The sequence below is a fragment of the Vollenhovia emeryi genome, unplaced genomic scaffold (genome assembly GCF_000949405.1).
Source record: "Vollenhovia emeryi isolate VEMERY1.0 unplaced genomic scaffold, V.emery_V1.0 DF939127.1, whole genome shotgun sequence".
NCBI classification, from domain to species: Eukaryota; Metazoa; Arthropoda; class Insecta; order Hymenoptera; family Formicidae; genus Vollenhovia; species Vollenhovia emeryi.
In genome coordinates, this window is record NW_011967239.1 from 1,901,989 (window position 1) to 1,921,729 (window position 19,741).

General features: G+C 40.1%; 1 protein-coding gene across 1 annotated transcript; it reads right to left on the reverse strand.

The window, feature by feature from the left end:
* On the reverse strand, positions 1-1,639 carry LOC105568804 (GS homeobox 1-like). Its single transcript, XM_012024770.1, has 2 exons — positions 1,180-1,639; positions 1-701 (listed from the first exon to the last, which is right to left on the reverse strand). The coding sequence occupies exons 1-2, from the start codon at positions 1,430-1,432 to the stop codon at positions 1-3; spliced, it is 954 nt and encodes a 317-aa protein (XP_011880160.1). The 5' UTR covers positions 1,433-1,639.
* Between the last annotated feature and the right edge of the window lie 18,102 nt (positions 1,640-19,741).

Genomic DNA, 19,741 nt, shown 5'->3' on the forward strand with positions numbered 1-19,741 from the left:
TTACGAGTTAACGATTCTCTCGACGGTATGCTTCGTGCATGCTATACTTCTGAACACCGGAGTTGTAACCGCCTCCGGATTCGGAGTTTGATAATCTGCCGCCGTCTCCATCTTCCTCCTCTTGTCGTTCCCTTCACTTGCCTCCACCAGACTCCTCTTGCAACCTCGAGAGAGATCTCGGGCTTCGTATCCGACTACCTGATCCTCCTGCAGGGAGTTTAGTCTCGAGAAGTCGAACTTCTCCTCGGCGCCGACGTCTTCGTTCGCGATCGATCGCTCGAGGCGACCAGACTTGCCGTCGTCACTCTCGCTTTTCATCGATCTTTTTTCCTCCTCCTCTTGATCGCACTTCCGGCCGGGCGATTCCTCTCCGCAGCTATCCTTTCGTTTACCGCAGGTCCGTAAGCAGCAGCATTTCTGGCTCTGACCCGCGGGCAGGTCCTCCTTCTTATACTTGACTCGGCGGTTCTGAAACCAGATCTTCACCTGTTTCTCCGACAGTCGCAGATTGGTCGCGATCTCGATTCGACGTAGTCGCGATAGATACATGTTTGATGAAAATTCGCGCTCCAATTCCAACAGCTGCGTGCTGGTGAACGCGGTCCGGATGCGCTTCGAGCTGTTGCTAATGGAGCTCGGGGATTTTGGCGGAGGCGTCGGGGTGCTGTTGCGGGACGGAGACTCGTTGGGCGTTGAAACGTCTGAGGAAAAAGGTCAGAGGTTAATGGCGTTGCTGTGCGAGAGATAGTTATTACGATAGAAGAAATTCGATAGATCAATGCTCGCCTCTGCGCGATATGTCTAGTGAGATTCGATAGATACCATAAGAATGCATATTTTACGTTCAAAGCTATATCTTAGAAATCTTGCAGGGGAATGAATAGTTCTTATTAAATTCTTATTTAAAATATCTGTATTAAGTTTAGTTGTGTAATTTAATTAAACCTACAATTAATATAAAGTAATTATATCGTACATTATATAATTATCTTAAATATTATATAATTAAATAAAAATGACGTTTTTATGAGACACGGAGGTATCTTGAAACACTTTTAAATCACTCAGTTAATTGCTAACTACCTTGCCTACAACGAAAGCGATTGCTATAGATTTGCGTATTGTTATTAAACGATTGTGCCATGGATTTATTGCAAGTTAATTGCTTTATATGTTTACCTAGTAGTCTGCTCGTCGGGGTATTCAAAGGTGACGGAGGACTCTGCCCAGGTATCGGCAAGACGGTCAGCGTCGGCGGGCTGATCGGCACGGGCATCGTAGGTGGCCTGGGCACCGGTCTGATCGGTTGGTAGCCCAAGCCCACGTTAAAAAAATTGAACATATAATTAGGCAGGTTCCCATAATATGGCAGCGGGTATGAGGGCGGTGAGTTGTTGCCGATCAGGGAATCCACTAGGAAGCTTCGAGACATTTTCTTCTCGTTAAAAATCCCGGAAGATCGACACAACTGTTCAAGTTGTGTGCAACTTGAAGCCGTGGAGTTCACTCGCGACACAAAGTAATCCAACGATCATTGAGATCTCCGCGTCGCACTTAACTTTCCGTTTAATCTTGTAGCGATACTAAATTTTTCTCCCTTAAAAATCACTGCGTTCTTAATTTTGTTCAATTAAGAAACAATTAGCTTCTTCTGCCTTTTCGGATTCCCTCGCGATGTCGCTTCGGATCTTTCAATGTTTTCAATCGTAAGGCGAAATCGAGTGAAATGCAGTCTCGCAGATCCTAACTGCACGAAGGTACCTCGAGTTCTGCATTCGGAGGACCCCCAACTCGTTATATATATACGGGGTGCAAACTCCACCCAGGGGTTGGTTTTTGATCCGGGGCCCCTTCGTACGGGGCCCCGCCCTTCTTCTCCGCGAGGGTGCCCCATTCGGGATTCACCCCAACTGCCCTCCCCGGGGAACGACAGTGAGTAGGGCATTTTCTCGCAGCGCTAATTCGACGGGTGGCTAATATTGCCGGAAATTTTATACGGCCTCTTTACTCATCTTTCTATTATTATCGACGTTTCAACCCCGCTGTACTCTGCCCGTTGTTATTCCGGAGTACGACCGATGAACTCAAAGTGCGATTTAAATTGATGGAAATGAGTTAATGTAGACATTACATCTCTTCCTTTCCTTTTCAATAGGTTTTTGCACAAAGGTTTAAACATATCCTTAACTCTGAGGTCGACTTTGCCAATCTCGAGTCATCGCAAGGAAATGGAGATAATTAATTTCAAATTTTATAAGAATCGAGTTTCATAAAAGTCATATTTGATCGCGCAAATAATTATTCAAAGTTACTAAAATTATATCATTAGTGGATTTCATTACAGCGTGCGTTTCAAACATACACAAATCGTTTGTCTACAAAACTTTCGAATCGCAAATTTAAATTTTTCAAGAGTTGTCTATCCAAATAAATTTTAAATTATATAAGATTTATTAAAAAATGATAGAATAAAAAACAGTGGATAAAATAGGAGAGACGCGCGTTATTTGTCCATTTTATTTACTCTCTTATCGTTCTTCTAAAATATTTTTAATATTTATGGCAGCTAAAGGTTTATATATAATACAAATTCTATTATATTCTGTCAATACAGTCTCTGTCTATACGATGCATTCATATGGTCCAGTTTGGGCGGAAAGACAAGAGATCTTTTAATTTATTCCTTTGATTTTTCTTCGTGAACAAGAGTGAAATGTCCCTTTCCACCTTTTCTCTTCGTCAACCTTTATCAATCGGGTTTCCTTCGAACGTGCTAAAGAATCTGCACGGGTAATCAAGATAAACTGGTAAGAAGAGTTCGGGGCTAAAGATGTTGGTATCTACTTCGGTTTGTGGAAAGAGTCATTAGTAGTTTCCACCCCGTGCCAAATTAGGCAAATGACGCCGTAATGAATCTCGAGAAATAAATTAAAATTAGATGTAATAATATAATAGAATTCATATATCTCACCCGACCTTCAGCTGCCACGCGTATAAAAAAAATCTTAGAAGAAGATTGTGACAGTAGACAACGCGCGTATCTCCTCTCACTTTATCCACTGCTATTCTATCATCTTGGAATAATGTTTAAATATCCCAAATTTATTTCGATAAAGTGATACTCTTAAAGAATTAAAATTTGCCGTTCAAAATTTTTGTAGAAAATGATTTGTGAGTAACGTACGTTTAGAGATTACGAGATTACACGTTTAAATGAATGCATATACGAGTGAAAAAACGTGATAACTTCGATTTCTCTTTGGAACATTCGATTGACGAGTCTCAAAATTTCCGGGAGGATCCGCGGGAAAATAAATTTCAATATTATCGCCATTTATTACGTGGGTGGATCAGTTTCATAGGAATGATATTACGCCGGTGTGACGAGTTTCGGTTTACAGACGAGGCCGCTTTCGACGTCTCTCCAAAGGGGCGAAACGTACATTCATTTCTCACCGCGGGTCGATATTCAGCAGGGAAGCTTAAATCAAATCTCGGATTCGCCTTAGAAACTGAGATTCTGTTGGTTTTATTTTTTCCCTGCTCCTCTCTTTTCTCTCTCTCTCTCTCTCTCTCTCTCTCTCTCTCTTTGCGAGAATTTGCATTTTCGAGTGTATCACGTTGACAAAATCTTGCAGCTGAGATAAAAGTTACTGCTGCGGAAATAATAAAAGAAAGACGGCCAGAGAGAAGCACAGAATACGAAATCCGTCGGATAACCCTCCCTAGTGGTCCGAATATGTTGAACGAATACCGTGGATCGTCAAAAAACGTTTTGTCCACTGAAGGGTTCGGTACATTTTATTGCATCTTTGTAAAATGAAATTTTAATACGATTCCCGAGCGCAAAACTGGTAAAATAATTTTTTATTGCAATGTATTCTGGTTTTAACCAAATTACAACTGTAGTTAAAATTCTTAAGTGGACCGAAACATGTCGCGCAAATTTGCAAAAGCGAATGTATGAAAAAGTTCGTACTTGTACAATATTATAATAGTTATTGGTTTTTTTTTACACGCAAGTGAAAACCTAATCATTATTCATGGAATACATACGCATTTGAATTTTAAGTAGAAACATATTGCTTCCGTGCGTAACGTATTTGTATTGAGATTCCCTCCGAAAATCGCCATCGCAGTATATCGAAGCGTATCAACGGAAAGGGAGGCAATAACGTTTCGGTAATATCGTTTGACTTGCATACACACGACTAATTTCTTGATTAGCCGTTGCTGTAATTTATCGAGCGAGTCGCGCAATAGGCGAAACCGTGTGATGCGCTCACAAAGCGGAAAATTAGTGTTTAGCATGAAACGCCGTTTCGAATATCCACTTTCAGAATTTCAGCCTCGTCATTGCGCGAGTGTATTCTTGTACGAACGACTCCATGCCGGCTGCACCTGTCGATGCACTCGAAAATTAATTGCGCGCGACGACGCATTCGTTATGTCGAGGGAAACGCGACCTGATGATCGCTTCGTGATTGGGACGAAATTGGGGCAATATGATACAATGATAATACGTTTAAAACTCGCAAATACTCTAGAGGAGAAAGAAGTAATAGTTGCTACAGTACTCAAATATTGATAGTTACGGAATTATTTGACTTGCGCTATGCCGTAAAAATATTAATAACAAAGTGTCGTTCATTGATCGATAATAAATTTGCAGTTATGTGAAATGAAATGTTTTAAAGCTTACGTATCTGTATAGATGATCATTATCGTGACTGATAAGTTTACATTGGATCGCGATAATCTCTGAGGGTTGAACGTTTTGATATTGGCCGATAATATACCATATTATTCAGTGCGCGCTAGTAAAGTTGAGAAAACATAACCGTGATTTTAAAGCCCCTAACAACACGACTAATCCCATTATCGAGGCATACACGAAGGGGCCACACCCCCCGCACTCTCGCAGTTCTTGCATCCGCCTATTAAAAATCACGGCAACGTTATCTTACGGGGCCGAGAGACGTGAATAATACAATAACGCTTCTCTCCCCCTTGCCTCAGCATATGTCCGCCGGATCCGCGATTCCAAGGGGATGCCCGCGCGGAACCCTTCAACTAGGGGTCGAGAACCACCCTTCCCATTGCAAAGGGAACGATTCGGACTAGAACCATATAGTCCTCGTCCGGCGGACTCACGTGCGTCCTTAGCGGCGTATCTGTAACGTCATTACGTAGGAAGGATATTTTAATTTCGTTCACGACCCTCTACCTGGAGTCATCCTATTGGTCCGCTCCCTTTTACCCGGGGCGTGACTACCCTCGTACGGTCCCGATAGCTGTCCAATCTTTGTGGCCATGAGCATCCAGAATTTCCGTTTCGAGAGCAGGCCTTCAAACTTCTGTCGAGAGCATCGAAGCGTCGCAATTTTTGAATCAGTAACAGCCACAGCGAAGCGCAGCGTCACAGAGTGATAACAGTATAGTTTAACATTAGGCTTTAATTATTTTATAAACGACAGGCTCCTGTAGTTTTTATTAAATGTTTATTATTTATTGAGGTTTATGACAATTGTGTGAAATCTTAGTGGTATATTCGTTACTTAATACCGAAATCGGAACTGTTGCTCTGTAAGAATATCTCTTCGAATATTATTCCAAAGATTCAGGATAAAGGATTTCGAAGGTTTGAGTAAGGAATTTACCTTTGACATTTCGGATTAGTTGGCGTATAATAAGAGACAAGGTCGTAACATGTGAATACGCGTTCTTACGGAAGGATAAGTGCGCTCGGGCCAAAGATATTACGCATGATCTTAAAGAGAAAATCACGTTTGCCAAGTTTCTTCTTTGTAACGAGAGCTCTGCGGTACACAAACGGAAAGGTGATTTTCCATTTGGCGTGAGATTCCATTTGGCTCTCGACTGCAAATCCAGCGTCAATCGATGCTCAGAGCTAATTGAATCGAAGCGAGCTATATCGGGAAGCTCGGTAATAATCATTTACTGTGATCGCGATAGAATCTGTTTATTGCTAATTTTAGATAAGAACGTAACTCATCCGCAGATAATAATCGTGGTGCTAATATAGTCAACGTTTAATAATACTCTTGCGATACGTTACGTCACTTTACGCTCCGTTGACGTGAATATCTGTCCGGGATATGGAATCTAAACACGAATTGAAAATCTCTCCGAAATATCGGGATAATCGCTGGCGTATACATATACGATTCGGCTTAGCCGGGTGAACTTATTCCCCGTTGTGAAACTTTCAAGGTATCCTGCTCGGAGGTAATATCGCCGGTGGCAGGTCTCGCGAAATATCAGCGAAATGCTCGAGACTGCAGTCGAGCTAAATATTTGAAAACATCCCTCGGTACGTCGTCGTCGCGATTGAAAATCGCGTAATGAAGCTAAAAACCGAAAGGACTTTGTCGCGATTGCGTCTCGCTGATAAATGCCTCCGTGCTTGGGCATTAACCTTTTTGATGCGCCCCGAGACTTGCATAAACGTCTACGAACATATTACACGCGAGCACATCGTATTTTTCTCGAGAACCAAACGTAAACTTCGACTGTAGGTGTCTGGAACTGACGGCTTAACGAGCCGGAAGGGAGAACTTCCATCCTCAACTTCGGCAAATCGCATTTCGCCACTTCTCGTCTTTCCTTATATTTTTCCACCATCTCTCTCTTTCTCATGTCAACGGCTGACTTGTCACTTTTACGATGTGATACTTGATCGCGCACTTTCGCTCGAAAAACTACATTTCATTTCGACGAAATCGTATTGCGACTGTAACATTGACTGAAAGTATTTGAGCATTTGGGACTATTTCCCAAAAATATATTTTATCTCTTCCTAACAGTTAGAACGAATATATTGGACCATAATCGAGTTGACTAACGTTTAACGTTTAGGGTGAAATTCGTACGCGACCCCTGAAGAAAGTTTCACAAGTTTTCTATCTCTGAACGCATAATAAAATTATTACGACTCGGGGGGAGGGGGGGGGGGTACGGGTTATTTCCATTGAAGTCCGAGGTTTTCATTTTGTCTTTCTCGCGGTAATACGAACCCGACAAAACTCGCGGTTGACGTCAATCTAAGCTGACAACTCTGATATTTACGTCGCCATTTTTCAATCGGCCGCGGCGGAGTACGCTGAAAGTTCTGCCGGCGAACTGTCGTACATCGTGGGAGAATCCGCCGCGAACTTTTCATATTCGCGTCTAATCGAATAAAAGTCATCCGCAAATCTCCCGGCTTGACAAATCGAATTTTTCGTGTAACCATAGTAACGGCATGAAATTTGCATTTTTATAGCTTGAGAGATTCATTTTTATATCTGTTAACGCTGCGATATTTAATGCATATGCGCTTACTAATAATAAGTAAAAGAAAAATGTTGATGTTTACCAATTCAAACGTAATGCAATAAGACCCTTTGCTTTATTACTTCCGAGATAATCTCGTCGGAATAATTTATCTAGTCATTTATTTTAACTTGGGATTTGTTTGGCGAAATAATGTATTCGCTTCACTGGCTCCGGAGTGACGCCACGATTTGTGTTCAAACTTTACGTCAGATTATTGAGAAAGATTTTACGCGCTGATAGCTGCTAACCTGGTCTTTATGCTAACGTCCGTTAGCAAAATAGACGATCGAGCACAAAACGGAGGATTCTACGAGATAAATGTGATAAAGCGTATAACATGAAAACAGTAGACAATAAGTCTTACGCTGCCATGTACGTGATCTATTTTAATCCAGGGGCCCTTCGATATCTCCCTCTAAAACATCGATCTCGATCGAAGCTCACAGAAGATGGAATCAGGTTTTTCTTTCCCGATGTGTACACACGAGGACACTCGGCAGATTGATGTCCTCGACAAACTCGCTGCTCCTTCAGAGCCTTTACTCCTTTCACCGTCGATAGTATCATCCCTTCCACCGTCACCCCCAATCTCTGAGGTAGAGCTTCGGAAATTAGACTTCGGCTCATTTCACCCGGCGGAAAAAAAACGTGCATTCTCCGATCAGAATACGCGAGCTCACAAAGGAGCATCCCATTTGAGTCGAACAACCCACGCCGTTGGTCATCGGTGAAAGGGAAAAGAGGGGGAAAAAAAGCGGCGCCGATGGATATGATCATGGGAATGGCAAATACGATTTCGGATATTTCCTATTGCTGCTACGTCGGGCAAATAATTCGGCTATAGACGAAAGGGCGAGGACTCGCAAAAATCCTGTATAGTGCTAGGCCACCGTATCCTCCCTCGTCACATTGTCGAGACGACTCACAAAGACGCTGATCAGCTGCGACAATTTGCTTTACTTGCGTCGATGCACCCTAGCAAAGGGCCACTTAACCCTTTTCGGACAAGTAGAACTTTAAGGACGTTTGTTTTTCGATGAGATTAGATTGACGAGCCAACGGGATATTTCCAGTCGAATTAGTCGCGGTCTTGTCTTTCCACGTAATTACTTGACATAAGTATTGGGTGTATCTAGAGTATCTGTGACGGGCAGTTTAATGTTTTGTTAAAGTTATTGCCATTGTCGTCGATTGTTCTGTAATATCAGTTAGAATATTTTTAAAGAACGATAAACTCATTCCTTCTTTCTCTGTTTCTCAACGATGAAAGTCACGTAGGAAGTTTCCTCGAAAGTAACTATTCGTCTCGGATTCGTTGAATACACCGCGGATTCCAAACGGATATATGGCAATTTCCAAGTTTCTACAGAGGTCGAAAGTTTCTCCAGCTCGATAACGTAACTTCCGTTGGCTGCGTTGAGGAAGAATTAACTGCTCCAGAAATTCGTTGTCATTTTCTGAAGGACCTGAATCGTCCTTTGTTAGTTATTTACTTTCTTCGGGCACAATTTCTTCCTTTTTCCTTCTTTTATTTCTCACGAGGCCTTTTATTTCTCCGTGGTTGAGGATGCGTGTGTTATTAACAGCGAGAAAGAATCTTTTTTCCTCCATTCTTTCCCTTTTATCACGTGAATTTTCCTGCGATATAAAAATCTGCTAAGAATTTAATATAAGTCTACTTTATTCTCGATCTTCCGTGTTGAGGAAAAATTCGTAACATTTCAGAGATTAAGATATCTCGGAGCTATTAGTTAAACGGTAGCGCTCATATAAACTTGCAGTAGGTTTCTAGAATGAGGAAACTTCTCGGTCCTAACATTTTCGTTTCAATCGACACCTTGAAACTATTTCAGAATTTGCTTTCATTTTCTGCAGAGCAACCATCAAATTCAATCTTTAAAGATAACCTGACCGTATTATTTAATTACAAATTCTCTTTAAATTGCATTAATGTAGATACGCATTAATGTAAAGCCATGTTATGAATATGTAAAAGAGAAGGAAAAAAAAATACGAAACTCTAACGGATTAAAATGCCGACAAAATCCGTTAAATCCGATAATGTACCGCTGTTTTCTGATTTCCATTTATGTTCCCGTTTAATTGGTCACGTCAAATGCGAAATGTAATATGAAGATTTATTTGGTTCAAAAAACGAAAGAGTATCGATGGCCTTTTGTCGGCAACGTTACAATATTGTTTCGCGCTGTATTGTCGACAACAATGATCGGCCCCGCGGTGATAGGATCATCCTAGCGTGGATCATTCGGTAATTTCACCCGTGTTACGCGTGTTTTATTCCACGTGCAGAAGGGACGCCTTTTTCCCCTTCTCCAGCCTGGCTACTTTGCCGGTCATTCATTTTCCCTTTCCTCCGATATTTTCTCAGTCTTTAGTCTTTCTCTTGCTTGTTCTCTTTCTGTGTCCGTTGTTTTCTCTTATCCCTACATCTTGAAGTTGTAAATACATTTGCGTGACTTTTTGTATATTTTATTTGTATTGTTTTTAAACTGCGCGTATTTATTTATTGTTTAAATGTTTTCCCGTTTTTCAAAGTTTAATATTCTTTGTCAAAACAAGATCTTTTTCCATCTCGCATTCGTAACTTTTTCATTTTTCTTCTTCCGATTTGGGCATTTATGTTTTGACATGCGTCGAGAATTCAATATGAAAGCAGTAGTCAGTTTCGCTCTCTTCTTCGTATTCCTTTGAAGATTCGTGGTTGCCGTACGGTTTGTCGAGCAGCGTGAATCGGACGACGATCGTCCCGTAACAGGATCTATGGTGAGAGTATCATGAGACGTAATGACTGGTTCGTCAAATGCTAAGAGGTCCGAAAGATACGTCAATGCGGATGAGAGAGCAGCTAAGCGCATCTCCCTCTCTTTTAGGAATAACGGAACGAATAAATCTATGCTAATTCCATTCGCGCGAGAGCACCCGCCAGTTAGGATAAAACGGACCGCCGTAGTAATCGAATTATTGTGTTGAATTTTGTTCGCTTCAGATAACTGCAACCATTGAATCGAACCTCGCAAAGGAACATTTGCAATATGCAAATTCTGATTTTGATCGAAATTAGTATGTATACAAAATTTTCTGTATTTCCCTCGCATCCTTGTCTTTACGAATAAATAAGGACTAATAATTCTTAAAGTAGATAATTGTAAATAATTTCTTATTATATAAAAATATCAGAGAAATGTTTGAGTTAACAATTTACATAAATTTATTAACTCGTTCTCAATTTTTCTGCTTTTATAATTCGATATGATCACGCTACAATTTTATTAAAAATCTAAAAATACCAAATTTATTATTTCCTCGACAGAAGACATATCGCATGCGTAAAGAAAAAACATGACGCAGGTTAGACAGTAAATCCCACAAATCCATTTCACACGAAAACGAACTTTAAAGGTGAAGTAAAACAGAGACACGGTTACCTACTTTGCGAACCAAGAAAGAGGATTACATTGCGTGCTACAATTTCTTATGTATTCTTTAAACTGTCTGCCACCGGTGGGAGATGTGGATTATGTATGGCGAAAAAGTTCCTTCGCATACGCGCACAAGAGAATTTGGTTCGTTGCTCCGTTTCTAAACAAGATACTCGACAAGATATTTGAGGATATCCTAGAACCTCATTCTTGGGGTTGTTTCATGTTGGAAACCCAGTTCACCGCGAGAATATTTCACGTATCTCTGGCACGTTCATAATTATTGCGGTAAAGTTTGGTCAATGTTTGCGAAACAATGTTCTCATTATCTTTCATGTAAGAGTTTAGCATAAAGGATAGTCTTAGTTGCAAAATGTAAGGATCAGAATACTCCTCGTACTTGCCTGTTCTACTACAAGGGATTTCACATCCTATGCATTTGTGATACAAGGAAATGGAAATACGAAAATATGGTGGAAAACAATATCTATATTTAGTTTCCTCTATTTTTATATTTTTGTACATTTTTTTATTTAAAGTATACTTATTACCAAAACTGCTTACTTATGAAAAGCATATTGGAAATGATAATTAAAGTGGCTTTTATCTCCCTTTCTAAAAAAAGAGATGTTACCAGCGCGAATGTCGTTAATATCGAACAGTTGAGCCTCTTTTCCGCGATGCCGATTGGTTTTCTCGAAACGCGGTGTGCTTCACTTCTCTTTTATAGCGAATTCGGTTGCTTGCAATTTGCATCAGTGCCCGAGTGCACGCCAAGGCCTGTTTATGGTCAATTTTTACATTTAACTTTGTCTTAAATACATTCTCAAAGAGTATTTAGCAAGAGTATCCGCATGGATGCTATATAGATCTTTATACTGGCTAAGAATTATTTCAAGGAATATTTCAGACGATCCTTAAATACCTATAAGAATTGACTGTAAACAAGCCTTAGTTTGCACTCAGTGCGCACTGGTGCAAGCAACCGAATTCGGTATTAGATTCATAGCGAATTAAGATTTGCAATTTAGAAATATACGTTTGTATACAATAACTCTTGAGGTAAAATCTCTAATCTTAGTAATTAGAATTTAAGTGACAACGATTTTTGTTTCGAAATATTTTCTCGATTGAACAGAATTAATTGTTCATTTAATGAACACCAATAAATCCGCAGAATGATACACAAAACATAGTAACAGTCGCGGAACAAAGTAATGTAAAATATTTAGTACGGTATTTACAATTTCGTAGACGGGACTACGAATTCTCGACGTTCGTTCGGCGCGTTTTGTCATTTCTAGTATCTTATAAATCGGATAAGAAGCAAAGCGACATCCACCGCATTGGTTTTAACGACGCGATCTAATCCCCTAAAAGCTTACCATTCCTCGTTTCCCTCCTAAGTGGCTTTGCGAAAAATGAACTTGGAATGACGAAGCAACGTCACAGATATCCTTTCCGCTACGAATTTCGCCAGTACCCCCTTTCCCGGACGGATGTTTTATAGATTCATCATGGTTCATGGGAAGGGTCTAACGTATAAAAAAAGACCGTCGTTGGTTGCGTCGTCACCAATTATTCTCGTATTCTAACATCCATTCATTGTAATGAAGATTAATTGAAGAAAAGGAAAGGAATAGGAAAAATATTTAAAAAATTATTAGCATATGAATTAATTTTTAAGCTACGATAGTGTTGATCCCAGAACAATCTAGCTTAGATAAAATAAGATCAAATGAGAGAGAACTTTAAAAAAATATATAATAAACTTAATGATTATTACGTTGAAAGACGATCCTACGTTAAACTAAATTCTCAAAAGTAAAGGAGAGCACGCATAGAAAAAAAAAACAAGCGGGGTCTTGCATCACCAAGGGTGAATTCAGAAGCCTCATTAAAGTCAGCTTCTCTCTGGAACGATTGCTGGAAAACTTCGTTAAACTATTCCATCCGTTTTCCCGCCGACGATCAAACCTCGTTTTGCTTTGCCGTCCACGTTGGACAATGGACGAAAATTGCGATTTAACTTCATTGCGAGAACAGCGCCCATAACGCTATTGCGCTTCCGACCACGTGCCGGCGTATAATGCACGCGTGCCGAGATAATACTTGGCCAAAGACGCCTCCTGATTAAGGATATGCCGACGCGTTGCGCTAACGGGCGTATTGTCGCCTCGCGGTAATTGCGTTATCATCGGGTTGAAAGGACGAGGTGCTTTGAAAAGAAGAAAATTCTCAGCACATTCTGTCGCGATTCGATTATGCTACGTAATAAGAATCATTAACTCTGAACTCGGCGCATTCGAACAGATATATGTAAGAATAGTAGAACGCAGGAAAAGTATGAAATAAATGGGATTAGATATGAAGAGAATAAAATATTATTCTCTCTTTTAATGCTATTTTTCTGAGATGAGCTTTGTCTGCGGTATAAAATATAACAGGATGGGGCATTTTATTATATTGCGCTACAAATATTTCGCAAAGTTTGGAGCTTCATTTTAATTAATTTGCTCTCTTTCCTCTTTCTATGTAACTCTGTGTATATGTTATAATTAGTTTTAATTACAACTTCAACTCTTTCAACTTTAGCTTTCTATTGCTTAACTTTTATATCAGTTATTTATCCGTATGAAAAACTGCATACTGAAAGACATGGCGCAGAGAAATATGTTTATCGTTGTTCACGAATTAAAGTAGATATTCTTCAAAAAGCTAATACGTAATACAGAAATGTATAATAAAATGCAGACTGCTATGTGCTGTCTGCTTGCATTGAGTAATACTATTGTTTTTGTCGGCACTATTTACCTTTCAGCAGCAACGACTAAATCAGACTGGGGAAGAATGTTTGCGTAATAATTTTCATGCAACAACTGCAGCGCTCGTTTGCCGATCGTGACAATACAAAAATTATTCAAGTTGTTGAAAATAACGAGGAATATCGAAAAGAAAAATTTAAATATCGCGACATTTTTTACGCGTGTTATAACGTCAGATGAAGAATTTCGATATTGATAATCAATATTTTCGCTAATTGCAAGTTTACTTTCTTAGAATGCCATGAAATAGTCTATGAAGTATTTTTGCGTTAAATTTCTTAAATTGTAGGAATAAATTTGTTAAATATGAAATATTTTAAAAGATGAAAAAATTTTAAAGATAAAAATCGTTGTTTCGGAGTATTATTCGAAATTAATAATGGAGGGAATTTTTTGATGAATGTGAAATACCTACGTTTTAAACAACCTTCAATATTTCCCGCATATTAGCATTTTTTTTAACCCATTACCAGACTGTTCTTAACGTCTTTGAAATTCACGGGACGCCAAGAACGTGTATCGTCCGCTCGGTTCGCGCGGAATCATTATCATTCCATCCAGGTGCGTGCTTATTCGCGTATTCAAGAGGCTCGCAGTATCCCCGTGAAAGGGGGCGACACGAGTCTATAAAATCCCATAAACATCCCCGAAGAGCACTACAGGGGCGGTGGCCACTGAAAGGAATAAAATATCGCTTTCTGCGGCAATTTTACGGCAATTTTCCGACTCGCTGGAAACCGCGTTGTACGCATCGAGAACCAGGTGTTCGTCGATTCTGACATTCGCGCTCGGAGGACTCGCGCTACTGGTCGGATCCTTCCGAATCATCGAAGACCGACGATTAATAGCCGGAGAGAGAGCAGTTCGATTCTCGTGGTTTCCAACAAAAACGGATATGACGCAACGTAGACGTCGCGTGAACGACTAATGTTCCGTATGATCATATTCATTTTGTTCCACGTCTTTCTCCCCCCCCCCCTCTCTCTCTCTCTTCAAAACTCCTGTTCGTCGAGCTGGAATGCATCTCCGTTTCTCGCGAGCCTCATGATTCATTGCAAAATTATGCTAATAGAGGATACTTAGCGAACTCGTTAACATAAACCGCATGCGTATCGCGTTTAACATAACTGCTGTTGAGTCTCCATTATTATATGGAAATAATTGTAATAATGTTAGCCACGTAATGTAATTAGCGTGACGTTATTATTTTATCATCACGCTAGTTAGTACACAATAATATTCGGTGGTGCGCCAATTATCGTGAATTTATTATCGCGCGTTTTCTACGCTCCCGAGAATTCGATATCGCGTTATCAACGCTCGGCTTTAAGTCGCCGAGCGAAACACCGTGTTATTCCGAACTGCGGTGTAAAACAGTAGCGTGCCTGAATTTGTTAGTTTGGCCATTGGATGCGTTGTCACCGAGTTATCTGCCTATTTCGCGCATTATTGCAAATCCTTACGCGATAGTTTGTTAAGTGAATTTCTATCGCCGACTCATTAAGTCCCAGTTTTACTAAAATACATGGCAATTCTAAACGCGTTATTGAAGTTATTTTCCATTAAATATAAACAGTATATTCTACAGATTTTTAAGCCATGTGTATTTTCAAAACACCGCGCAACACAATTACGGCAAAGCTCGCGTTTCACTTGTACATAAAAGATCCATAATGAAATAAAAATGAAGAAACTACTGTGTTCTATAGAAAAAAAGTATGAAATGAAACGTGAGGTCTATAATTTTTTATTTCTTCCATAATAATTTATGTTACAATTTCTTTAACGTACCTATATTTTTTGCTGTTTTAAAAAGGTATCAGAAAGACGGAAATATTCTAGGAGATAGACCTATATTAACATATATAATATATAATACTTTCGTTAGTCGATTTTCTGTCAACAGAAACCGCGATTTCCCAGAAGATGTATTATAATTTTTGTATGACTTTCGAACTGTTAATTAAAAGTTCCAAGAGACGTATAATCGACGCTAGTTTATTCATCTGTCATTTCTGATGTCGGTCAACCAATTACATAATTAGAAGTGCTTTTCAACTGCTTTTTCAGACAAGTTTAATCGCTATTGTTTTACATCTCATATTTTACTTTAAGTTATTATTTATAAAATGTTAATTATTTCGCAAATCTTATCTTAAAACGACGCGACCGCAGATTTAAATAAAGAAAAAGTAATTTAAAAATAAGACACGGAGAGCAAGGATGAAGAACTTCTTTGAAGTAAAATCTTGATAAGCAGAAAAAGAACCCGTGAGAATTGGACCGCGCGCGAAAGATATTGAAGCGCAAAAATTTAAGTCAATATACGTGATTGCTTCACCCTATTTACGGGTTGGCTCTGATTGGTCTTTCTGCTATCAAGATTAATCACGTCGGAGGCATGAGACGTGTCGGTGAGTGTCTTGGCGGTGATTAGGTCCCACCGCAATTTTTCACGAGATCTTACAGTTATGTGGACAGACGTATCTCGCTTGTAGCCGGCGAACGAGCTCTCCCGGAATCTACTGTCCGTCGCATGTGTCGCCCAACTAGCTCCGTTATCGGGGACTGACATTGCTAACGCGTTGTATCGCACGTTTGGCACACGAACGTCATTGAAATCGGACAAGTAATAATACGTCCTATTCTCTAGTATATAAGTGACTAAAAATATATGTAGTCAATCTGCTCATTTCTCTTAGCGATGCGATGCGATGCAATAAAATGAAATGTAAGAACAAATCGACGGTGCATTTCGTACTGCAAATGATTTATGGTCCAGATAGTCACTATTACTTTTAGACTCTAAATTACTTTCAAATTCTATCGGACATGATGTATAAATTGTTAAGAAACAGGGGATAAGGTATTCAATTTTCAAAGTTTAGAGCTACCGTGGCTTTTCTAGATCACTTACTGCCTAGCTCGCGACACGAACTAGGGGGTGAGATATGTTCCATAGATTTCGTGAAACATCAAAATGAAACATTTCGATTACAAAGCCGAGCACAGTGCAATTTATTTACGCGATTTGAATGGTACAATGGCGGACCGTAGGTCCGTACATAAGTACTTAACGTGTTCCCCTGGTGATGCCGTTAACGCGTGTCGAATCGCTCGTAACGTTGACAATATTCGAGCCCCTTTTACTAACGTAAACCTGGGCGGCCGGGAGATGCTATTCCGGACGCGGCATCTCGATATTGTGCTCGAGTGGAGACGAGTGTCGAGTAGGGCTCATCTTTAGTTATGGCGCGTTAGTTACGCAATGCTTACTTCGCGATAAATTATGTCACGATGAAATAGCGTTCCTGGTGCCATCCTGTATATAATTTCGCGATGCAAACTCGAAAGAAAAATATTCATCTTGGTTCACAAACGTCCCGCGTCTCTTATTACTTTTGCCTCAATGATATAAATTGATACAATTCTCGATGTGCGAGTTAAAAAGTAATATCCAGAGAATTAATTGACTTTTTTTTTATTGTTGCCAATCTTTGCATTGCAAGATATGCGCAATCGTATAATACTATACATTCGGGAGGGATCGAGAAATTTATTCAACTTATGATATTATACCAGCCGTCCCTTTGATCGGCTTAACTCTGAAAGCTTAGCAGATCGGCAAGAGCTTTCCCAATAATTAAATTTTATTGATCACGTTTCTATCGCCGAAACTGCGCTTGCCGAAAATGACGAGATAAAGAAAGAGATCGATGTCGTTGCGTGTTATTATTACCGTTTCTAATTTTGGCCGAGATGTAGCGTGTAATGGCATGTATTTCCTCAGGACGTTTTTTTTCTCATTCGATGTATGAGTCAGAAAGGGTCTGAAGGAGCAAGGAGGGTTGCAAGGGCAGGCTGCGGAGTGTCCTTGCGCGTAATTTCCGGCAGATCAATGAATTACACGATTATTATCATAAGCATATGTCGTCTGGTCGGGTTCGCGCACTATCGACGTTCTTTATTAGGGCTCTGCCTCTGCTAAACTGCGAGTTGAACTGCGACGAATTGCCCGAGGACTTGTTTGCTCAGGCCGAGCCCGGTCTTCTTTCAATACCGCATCAAGCGGGATGTAATCCCTCGATATATGGCTCTCATTTGTAACTTGTAATCTTCGGCAAAATGCCCGGCATAACTCAGAATTACGCCCCTTCCGTCCGAATGTTCGACCGTAATCGTCGAGAACTGGGTCGTTTTAACATTTGATATTTCTGTTCGTGCTACTCCGCGGGTTTGGCGCGGTAGTAATCGAACGGATATAAAAAATTACTGTGGCGAATAACGCGATATTATGATCGATATAATCGGCCGCGTGTTCTACCGTATCTCGTAATTACCCAGCCTGACAATCATGCGAGAATATGTACATCAGCGACTCGTAATGAGTTTGCTCATTACGAGCAATATAATCGTGCTCATTTTCAGTCGAATATAATACCGCCGCCACTTTTAATGCGAGAGCGCACGAATTAATTGTAGTAAATCTCATTGTTAAGCCGTCAACTGCAAACTCGTGCGCACCTTTATCGCAAACCTGGACCATCGGTATTCAATGGTTTGCATGGTGAGATCGATATATCGGTTGGTTACTCGCGTTCGTGGCGCGCTAAATAAACCCCAGTATCTAACAATAAGATGCCAGCGGCCGCTTTTTCTTCCCGTCAATAGCAGGTACGGAAGAATAGCCTGTTGCTGAAACTATCCAGACTGTTTTGCCTGAATAAAACGCATCGGCATAATTGTTATTATAAAAGAGCTTCATTAATTATGCCGTAACTGAAAGTACTTTCGTAATTGCGTGCTATTAACTTCATATCAGATTTTAATATTCAATTAACGCGTCGATAAATGGATGGTCTTACGTCATTGTAAGGCGTAAGTATCTTACATTCGCATCGTGTCTACCCTTAAATAGAGTTAAATGTATGAGACTCTAGAACGATGATATTGAGCGATTAGCTTTTATTTTCAGATTGTATACCTTAATAGAATTTTTGACATTTTATTTTTTTATAACGCGTAGAGGAAAAACCGATATACGCGGAATAAACCATCTATTTTTACGAGAGAAGAGGCACAACAAAGCGAGAGTAAAATCCGATAGCTAATACTCGGTTGCGCTCAAATAAATTACTGTGTGTGCCTCTTTTAATGCAGTAATTTATTATAATGCATTAAAAATCGCGAAAATAAGCGGATAGCCGATTATCGGATCTGATATTATCCTACTTTTCCGCACTGCAGTGAGGACAATGCAAAAGGATTCAGGCGAGAGGCGTAATCTCGCGCGAGGAATTCCGTATGGCAGGGACACGCGACATAGAGTTGCGTGCATTTAACATGCGCGCGTATGCGCACGATGGCCCCGTCTTTTGGTTGATCCCCTTCGAAATCAATTATCACTCCATTCCCTCGAAATTACCGTTAATGCCAGCGCCTGTCGGATTACGGGACGCGCGCGAATTTCCAAAAAAGCGCAAAAGTTTTTGGGGACGACGTAAGCGGCTTAGCAGCGCGTGCCTATGCCAGCTGGTCTAATCGATCTATCGAAAATCCATCTCTACGGGTATCGCGCACACGGAGGAGCGCACGGGAAGCATTAATCCCATAAATATACCGAAATTATACGCGCGGTGAGCTGCTTTTACCCCGGGAGATGTGTACAGGGCAAGATGCCGACGTTACACGTAAATTTTCCCGCGTTGAATATCCGCGTCCCTTTATGCGCGTCATAGATCGCGTCCGTGCGTTGAATCTCTAATAAGATACAAGCGCAATATACGTAAGGATTTATCTTTATGATATGAGAGTGAAGTTCTGGTTTAACAAGATTACGAGACTCCTTTTTTCTGAAAGAAAAGATGCCAGGGCATGATCGCATTTGATACAGTTATTTCAAGAATTTGTCTGACACACATGCGCGAGAGGTTTTAAATATCATAGATTCATTAAATTGTATTTAATATTTAAGAAAGTTTATAACATTTAATTTTTTTATTGTAATTAATAACATTTTTTGCTGAATATTGAGAATCTTACTGCTCTAACATATTAGGTATGGCGAAATTGTCGGGCGGAAATATTTTTCTGCTTTTGTTCGAACACGTATTCACTTATGAGGCTTTTTCGTGCGCA